General features: G+C 39.3%; 3 protein-coding genes and 1 long non-coding RNA gene across 4 annotated transcripts; 2 read left to right on the forward strand and 2 right to left on the reverse strand.

Annotated features, from left to right (window-relative positions):
* Positions 1–2,027: 2,027 nt before the first annotated feature.
* On the forward strand, positions 2,028–3,328 carry LOC147291661 (uncharacterized). Its single transcript, XM_086235994.1, has 4 exons — positions 2,028–2,145; positions 2,484–2,779; positions 2,878–3,213; positions 3,314–3,328. The coding sequence occupies exons 1-4, from the start codon at positions 2,028–2,030 to the stop codon at positions 3,326–3,328; spliced, it is 765 nt and encodes a 254-aa protein (XP_086092120.1).
* A 43-nt stretch (positions 3,329–3,371) lies between these two features.
* Positions 3,372–4,504, forward strand: LOC147291662 (uncharacterized). The gene is made up of 3 exons (XR_015121558.1): positions 3,372–3,723; positions 3,828–4,243; positions 4,365–4,504. It is a non-coding gene; the product is annotated as an uncharacterized LOC147291662 (long non-coding RNA).
* A 491-nt stretch (positions 4,505–4,995) lies between these two features.
* On the reverse strand, positions 4,996–5,671 carry LOC147291663 (uncharacterized). The gene is made up of 2 exons (XM_086235995.1): positions 5,252–5,671; positions 4,996–5,169 (listed from the first exon to the last, which is right to left on the reverse strand). The coding sequence occupies exons 1-2, from the start codon at positions 5,669–5,671 to the stop codon at positions 4,996–4,998; spliced, it is 594 nt and encodes a 197-aa protein (XP_086092121.1).
* A 220-nt stretch (positions 5,672–5,891) lies between these two features.
* On the reverse strand, positions 5,892–7,795 carry LOC147291664 (PKS-NRPS hybrid synthetase cheA-like). Its single transcript, XM_086235997.1, has 4 exons — positions 7,440–7,795; positions 6,678–7,331; positions 6,314–6,550; positions 5,892–6,225 (listed from the first exon to the last, which is right to left on the reverse strand). The coding sequence occupies exons 1-4, from the start codon at positions 7,793–7,795 to the stop codon at positions 5,892–5,894; spliced, it is 1,581 nt and encodes a 526-aa protein (XP_086092123.1).
* Between the last annotated feature and the right edge of the window lie 617 nt (positions 7,796–8,412).

The following is an 8,412-nucleotide window of genomic DNA, read 5'->3' on the forward strand; positions in this document are numbered from 1 at the left end:
AAGGCATCTCTTTGACTTTTAATGGAATTGGTTTCTCATTTTTTATTTCTCAGATAAAAGGACGAGTCATTTCCTGTTTTGGCACGCTCACGATCAATTGCTTGTTTGAAAGTGTGATCACTTTATAGTACAATTCGGACAGACAAAATTAAGAAGGCTTCTGACCACTTTTCTCCCTATGCCATGATAGGCTTCCTCTATGTGAAAAAATATATTTGAAATAATTTTCCTTTTTTTATACAGAAAAAAGAAAATGAATTCACAAATCTAATGGCATTATGAACCCTTGCTAGAAGTACCAAAACCCAAACCCTCGATCACCACCTCCTCATCTCTCAGAGACTCAGACCACCTCTCTCTCCCCTCAAAAAACATACCCTTTAAACCAAAATCACCATCGATCCCAATCTCCAACTTCTCTTTGTTAAGTGTCATCTCACCTTTCCCTATCCGACTCAGACACACAACGTCTTGGTCCTCGACTAAAAGGTGATGTTTCAATCCCGATCAATCTTCTTTTTTTTTTTTTTTTTTTTTTTTTTTTTCTTTTTCCCTTTCAGGCTTTTAATCAAGCAGAAGTATTAATTCTCCTTCATTTGTTTCAGTAATGCTCAAAATTTATTTTGAGATGGGATTTGCAAGCAAGGAACAACCTCCAACTTCAATTCAAAGTAGGGATTCAATGAAGCAAGTTGGGTTGGGAGGGATCGGAAAAAATAAGGTAATGGCAGTTCAGTGTTACAGGTTTATTTTATGGGTTTTGTTTATTCATTGTGAAAATTTTTATGGTTTGATGTTTTGACTTTGTTTAACAATAAAAAAAAAAAAGTAAAATATTCTCATTTGTAAACCCCAGTAAGCGATTGAGTGAGCTCTGGGTAGGTGGTTGTCTGTCTGATTCTATTTGAGTGAGCTTGTTTAATTTATTAAAATATTTGCTTCTGTTGTTTTTTTGTCCATGCTCTCCAAGTATATTATGTTACTTTGCTTTCTGAGTCTTCTTGCTCCCAGATGAAAGAGTATGTAGAGGGGGGGCATGCACACCACCCTTTTGTGCTGAGTTGACAACCCTTGCTTAGTTCACCATCTACACTTAAAATTTTTTTAATTTCTACTGAGTTAACCACCCTAAAATGACAGAAATACCTTTAATTTCACAAAATACATCATTTTTACTATCTAAACCCACCTACCCCACCCAAACAAACACACCATTAGTATACCCCACTCCTGGTCTACCCGCAGACCCCACCCCCTGGCCTACCCGCAGACCCGACCCCCGCCTACACACCACCAGTCGCCGGTCCTCCCCGCCGTCGCCGGTCCTTCCCTCCACCGCTGATTCCTCCTCTGCAATTTCAGGTGGTTGCTTTCTCTCTCTTACTCTCCCTTACTCACTCTCGGTGTCACTCTTTGTCAACACTGAAATTTTCGGGTTTAGGGTTGTGTAATGCATTAATATATATATTTGGTCTTCCAATTACACAGATATTTGATATTTTAGAGAAATTAGAATGAGATTTTGAAAGTGGGTGTCTGCAAATTAGGATCTGATTTCAAATTTCATTCGGTACTGGTGTGCCGAAATTTCTTAACTTGTTCGGAAGTATACTGTCGAATTACTTCAAAATATTCGACAGTATACTTCTGAATAGAATTTGGTGGAAATGTGTTTACAAATTCATTCGGTAGTTGAGTTCCGAATTATTTACATTCATTCGGTAGATATCCTCCGAAATATCAAATGTCATTCGGTGGGTCTCTGTCGAATGAATATATTGATTTAACTGTTGTTGGTTCCATTCGACGGGCATCTGTCGAAACTTTGATATATGTTCGGTGGGTGTCTGTCGAATGGATCTTAATATTTTGGTGGACATCTACCGAATGGATCTAAAATTTTCGGTAGACACTGCCGAATGACATGAATATAAAATATTTTTACATACACTTTTCTCTTATTCTATATTTCATGATAACTTATATTCTCTGTATTCTAAACATGATTTCAATTTTTGAATATAGGTATGGATAAGAGAAGGGCATCTAGAGGTAAATCTTCTCGAGGCGAAACTTGTAGAGGTAGATCTTCTAGATGTGGTGCTGCAAATGAAGATCGAACACGTCCTTCAGCTTCTGAATTTGGTAGTTAAGTTCTGAATTATTTACATTCATTCGGTAGATATCCTCCGAAATATCAAATGTCATTCGGTGGGTCTCTGTCGAATGAATATATTGATTTAACTGTTGTTGGTTCCATTCGACGGGCATCTGTCGAAACTTTGTTAAATGTTCGGTGGGTGTCTGTCGAATGGATCTTAATATTTCGGTGGACATCTACCGAATGGATCTGAAATTTTCGGTAGACATCTGCCGAATGACATGAATATAAAATATTTTTACATACACTTTTCTCTTATTCTATATTTCATGATAACTTATATTCTCTGTATTCTAAACATGATTTCAATTTTTGAATATAGGTATGGATAAGAGAGGGGCATCTAGAGGTAAATCTTCTCGAGGCGAAACTTGTAGAGGTAGATCTTCTAGAGGTGGTGCTGCAAATGAAGATCGAACACGTCCTTCAGCTTCAAAGAGGCGTAGGAAAACGGGCAAAACTATTTACCAAGAGAGGGGGGATGATGTCCAGCCGAAAGAGACTGTAATAGAAGATGACAACAATGATCCAGATGGGCCTTTCCCTGGAGGTCCCACTGATATGTCATTGCTTAGGAGCTTCAACAGTCACATTGCTGCCTCCATTTGGAAAAATGAGGTATTAGAGATTATACATAATGACTTATATAATTTAAAATTTTATAACTATATAGTTTGCAATATTGTAATTGACTTGTGGCTTGTTTTTGAAAATAGGAACGTGAGCCCCTAAGATGCATGTCCAAAACAACAAAGCTGCGCACATGGGACTTGTGGAGTAGAAATGATAATAACAATGTGAAGGGGTATGTGATTAGATCTGGGCTCGGACCACTGGTGTCATGCTCGTACTGTACTGTTGATAAGGTAGTGGTCTCAGCCTTTGTTGAGAGGTGGCAGTCTGAGACTAATACTTTCCATATGCCATTCGGTAAGATGACCATCACACTAGATGTGTCAAACATTTTGGGAATTCTGGTTGTGGGTTTATCACTTTCTACACCCCCTCATGATCATATTGCATCAAATTTGTTATTGAGAACATACTTAGGGGTGAGTGAGGCAGATGTCACATCGGAGTTGGATGACTATTCTGGTGAGTATGTGCGTCTCGAGTGGTTACGGTCGAGTTTTGGCCATGTGTATGATATAGATGATGATGAGCTAGTGACGTGTGCTGCTAGAGCCTATTTATTGTTCTTATTGGGATGTACCCTTTTTGCCGATAAGATTGGCACAAGGGTACAAGTCCAGTATCTAAGATTACTTACTAATCTCGACACCACTAGGCATTATGCATGGGGTGCAGGGGCCTTATCTTTCCTATATCGGCAGTTAGGTGTTGCTTTTGGGTCTAAGGTTAAGCAAATGTGTGTATATATGACCTTGTTTGAGGCATGGGTGTATGAGCATATGCACCATATTGTTAGTCTGGGCTATGATATTAATTACTTAGAGAGTAGCCCCCGTGCGCTCCGATGGACTCTGAGGAGGGATACCGGGAGAACTTGTGAAGATGTGCAGAAACTGAGACAACGACTTGACGTTTTGAAGGCGGATGAGGTATATATTTATAGTGATAATGAAAAATTAGACTTAATTTTGCATTCGTTGCTCTTGGATGAATTATTTGATACTAACTTTTTTTGTTTTTTTTCTTTCTTCAGGTTATATGGGAACCCTAAAAATCCAGTAGACAACAACATCAATTACTAGATGTGGCATTCTACACAGGATTGATCAAGTGTTTCGACATTGTGGAGCCGTATTATCCCGAGAGAGTCTTGAGGCAATTTGGACGGGTACAAACGATCCCCCCTGCACCACGTGCTCCTCAGCGTGGTGGACGAGGTGCTTATGCACAATCGTACAATCCTTTTACGAGTACTTTGATAGTATGTAGGAGAGGTGGCTGGACCACTTATTGTCTGAAGATAGTCGTAGTGTAGCAGTGAAGGCTCCATCCGACACCGTTGACGGCTACCTCCAGTTGTTCCATTATGTATCTCATCCGTACATCCAAAATCTGGCACTTAGGACTGCATTTGACCTCCACAGGACCGTGGCACCAAGATTTGGCAAGGTATGGATCAAAAGGCTTAAATTTGAAATTGCTGGCGAAAATTGTTTATTTAGGCTCAAATTGGCTTATATTTTGGCATGGTATATAAATTGTTGCTTATATATGATTTTGTTACTTATAGGACTGTGTTGACCGTATGTTGCATATCACTCGCCCTATTGTGGCATTGGGCGAGGATGGGGCAACAAGGCGTCCCTCTCACCTTTACAGGGCGATTGACAGTCTACAACATATCTTGGAGGGCACACACTTGAGCAACACAATGACATACCAGCGCCGCACTCGGCAGTGATCACTCGCTTTCATGTTCAAAAGTTTTTTTGATATGGCTATCATTTTATGGACATGAATTATAATTGGTTGGCAGACATGGATTATGGACAAGTTGATTTTAGGTAAATGTAAGAAAATAGTGGCATGATAATTCGTAGGTAGCATGTATTATAATGAACACAAGGGCCAAAAATTAATGACTAATTATGAGGGTTATTTGTAATTAGGACCCTATGTTTTTTTATTTTGGCTAAGATTGGAGCATCTTAATTTAGTAACTTTGAAATTGTATAAAAACAATCAGAACAAATATTGGAGCACCACATATTATGATTGAAAGGGACAAAAACTTCATAACCACATATTATGATAATATTATGCATGAGTCAAGATCTAATAAAGGTTAGTATCATCCCACATACATGGTACGTACGCCATAAATGTTAAAAACAAATCACTAGGTTTAATTAAGTTGAAATTCAATCATTATCAAGAGACACAATTTCCAGCGTAGGCACGTCACCATTAATTCGCTTGAACTCCTCAAGGCGATTTTGATATCCAATGTACCAACCACGTGCGGCATACGCGTCGGCATGTTTATGCCAATCATCTAAAATAGGTGGCATAGGATGGCCAGGGGACAAGTGTACCTATGCATATTAATTAAGTGAATAACTTAATAATGACAATTTTTCTACTATAAATTTACAATTACACAATCTATAGCCGTACCTGTACAAAATGATCACGGTTGACAAAACCAATACAAATCTCACGGAGCTCAACGTCCTGATGTGCTTCTGAGTGTGCATATAGTGGGAGACACGTAAGGCATAACGATCTACATAAATGGATTACGGTTACACTATAACATGTGGCGATAATATATCCCATCTCGGGCATGGTCATCCAATGATCTCTGGGTGCAGGGGTGTCATCAAAATAATCAAGTACCCTCTGAAACTCCATAACTCGCTCGCGCACATGGAAAACTGACTCAAACAAAACCGGTGTATGTAGCAGTGTCCTAGATAAGTCTATGCGTACCTTTCGCCAAGCATCCACTCCAAAGCCCATAGCTGCAGCTACAACTCTATATCCACAATTACCATCTGGTAAGACGTTGGTTACACCAGAAATGTACGGTCTCATGATGGGTTGAAACTAGTCTATATACCGATGTGGCTGAGCAAATGGAATGAGCGAACTCGTCTTCACTTTGTTGGCCCGTTTTTTTAGTTTCTTCTTTGGCGAGCTATAGCCAACGTTGCCAATGGACGGTGAGGGTGAATGACTGTCACAACCGGAAAGTACGTACTCAAATGCGGATGGCAAATGCCTAGTAGAGGTTTCAGCTTTACTTGGGCAGCCCCTAGTCTTGGTCTTCACTTGTGGTTCTCTTAAGAGTAGTGGAACTTGGATTCATGATCTCTTCTAACTTCAAACTTATGTGCTTCTGGGTGTCTGTATCTTGCTCTTCCATCCATTTTATTAGTTTATCTACTGTGGCATTAACTGGAGGATCTGAGAGTTTTGTGACCTTCGGTTCCCTATTGTAATCCAACTTTCTCCAATAAGGATGAAGGGAGTCAAGTGGAATAGGCCGGTTACGTCGTCTATACGACAAAATCTCATGTTCACATGGCAACTCGTGTGTCCGACGAATGGTGCAATCACATGGTAAGGCACCTCCAATCCATTTAGCCCTGTACAATATGAAAGAAATGAATAAATTATTGGTACGAATTAAATAAGTGTTTAATGCGTAGAATGAAGGTTAGTTAGTGAAGGTACCTCCTTATCTCACAACCAATTATATTCAATGCTGTATCTGATACATAGCCTAACAATTCCTTCATCTCTTCATGTTTCCTGACACTATGCTGGATAAAACAACGGCTTTTCTCAAATGATGCCTTAATGTGTGTATGCTGCAACCCTATCAATGTATGAATATGCTGCCATGATAACTCAAAACTAAGCTGACTAGTGCCAAGTTCCTTCTTTAGCCTTGAATGTGCACTTTCAGCCCTATTCGTAACAAGAAGTTAGTATGTGTGTCTAAGCATATAACAAGTTAATGATAACAAAAATAGACTACATGTTCGAAGTGGTGTTACCAAGGTGCCGACAAGCATCTGTCCATGCAGCCACAAACCTCTCCTTATAAGGTATCAACCAACTATCCTTAATGTACTCAATAGCTCCCGCATATGAACAAAAGTTGGTTTCCATGTCACGCAAACGACTCACATACTCATCCTCGCTCTCCGATCCAACCAAACAATTCCAGGCACCATTAAACTTCTCCCAATGGTCAACCGTACCAAACAACTTCCTGCAATTTTTCAACACATTTTTGCTAATGTGCCATCTACACAATAAATGTCTGGCACTAGGAAACACTTTAGGGATTGCAGACATGAGTGCTAGTTCCCGATTTGTGACAATCACGTTAGGAAGACAGTCATCATTCAATAAAGACCGTACTCTACCCAAAGCCCATGTATAATTATCCTCATTCTCAGAACATATATAAGCGAATGCAACAGAGAATGTCATGCTAATGGAAGTCACACCCACAATCTCAAAAAGTGGCCAACGGTACCTATTAGTCTTATAAGTGCAATCCATTATCAGTACATGCGGAAATGCACGTAATATATCAACACTCTCAAGATGAGTCCACAACAGGTCAGTCACAACATTACCAGAACTTCTATGCCACTCAACATAATTATGTTCTCTCAGCTTAGTTAGCAATACTTGCATCTCTGATCTACGGGCCCTCTCGATGACCCTATGTTTTTGCCTGGCATTGTATACTGTTTTGATTATTGATGTATTCTATGGATTCTTATTTTTTATGGTCTTCAATATATCTTTCGGTTTCACCAAAGTCTTGGACAAAACCACTAACAATGAATTCTCTTCTTCAGTTAATCTGCCTGCGAATGAATGCCCTTCAATATACTCTGAAACTACATGGTTATGCACTCCACATGCAACCTCCAACTTCCATTGATCACCACATCCAGTGTTCACCGCCTTCAACGAGAATGGACATCCACATTTCTTCGAACGGGTGTCCTTAGAGTCATCAGAAATCGGTTGCTTACGGCTAGCAGCATCGGATGTTTGGTCGCCTGAATCTGACTTTGTTGACTTTCTTGATCTATTTGGCTCATATTGACCATTTCTCTCATAAGCAAATTTGATCCAAGCTCTCTTACCACGAACTCCGCCTGCATCAGACCTTCTAATGACAATTACCATGTTGTTCCTTTTTTCTTGTACACAAATCCAACTAACCATTGAATCCTTACTTTGAAACACCTACACATGACAATTATATATATTATTTACAGTTCAAATTTAGGTATGCATAAATCATAATTCCCGGCCATACAAACAATGTTTACCTCCGCTGTTGTGAATTCATTGGTGTAGTCAAAATTGCATCTTCCTTCAACTATACTGAGTTCGGTGGAAGCACCCACTTGCATCTTCCTTCAACTATTCAGCAAAAAAAAAAAAAAAAATTTGTTTTTGTCCCAGTATTCGACGGGAAACCACCGAAAATATCACATATATTCGGTGGCTAAGTACCGAATATACAAACAAAGTTCGACAATTAACTACCGAATGAAACAATTATACGTTGGCCATTCGGGAAAAAAAAGTAGTTGTGTCCCAGTATTCGACGGGAAACCACCGAATAAATCATATATATTCAGTGGATAAGTACCGAATATCCCAATATGGTTCGACAATTGCCTACCGAATGAAACTATTAAAAAAACTATACGTTTTTCATTCGGTGGCTATCTGTCGAACGGTTGTATAAACTTCGGTGACAAACCACCGAATATATTGCCATTTTTCGACGGACA

The sequence above is a fragment of the Dryas octopetala genome, chromosome 3, assembly GCF_963921425.1.
Source record: "Dryas octopetala chromosome 3, drDryOcto1.1, whole genome shotgun sequence".
Lineage (NCBI taxonomy): Eukaryota > Viridiplantae > Streptophyta > Magnoliopsida > Rosales > Rosaceae > Dryas > Dryas octopetala.

Excerpts from the sequence above, each read along its gene's own strand:
- LOC147291664 (XM_086235997.1), bottom strand. The coding sequence starts at position 7,795 with ATGGTAATTGTCATTAGAAGGTCTGATGCAGGCGGAGTTCGTGGTAAG. Across the intron at positions 7,332-7,439 it reads ACTGAAGAAGAGAATTCATT|GCAAAAACATAGGGTCATCG; the intron begins GTTAGTGGTTTT and ends ATACAATGCCAG. Across the intron at positions 6,226-6,313 it reads ATTGGTTGTGAGATAAGGAG|GGCTAAATGGATTGGAGGTG; the intron begins GTACCTTCACTA and ends CATATTGTACAG.
- LOC147291663 (XM_086235995.1), bottom strand. The coding sequence starts at position 5,671 with ATGAGACCGTACATTTCTGGTGTAACCAACGTCTTACCAGATGGTAAT. Across the intron at positions 5,170-5,251 it reads ACCGTGATCATTTTGTACAG|GTACACTTGTCCCCTGGCCA; the intron begins GTACGGCTATAG and ends TAATATGCATAG.
- LOC147291661 (XM_086235994.1), top strand. The coding sequence starts at position 2,028 with ATGGATAAGAGAAGGGCATCTAGAGGTAAATCTTCTCGAGGCGAAACT. Across the intron at positions 2,146-2,483 it reads TCCTTCAGCTTCTGAATTTG|GTATGGATAAGAGAGGGGCA; the intron begins GTAGTTAAGTTC and ends TTTTGAATATAG. Across the intron at positions 2,780-2,877 it reads CCTCCATTTGGAAAAATGAG|GAACGTGAGCCCCTAAGATG; the intron begins GTATTAGAGATT and ends TTTTGAAAATAG.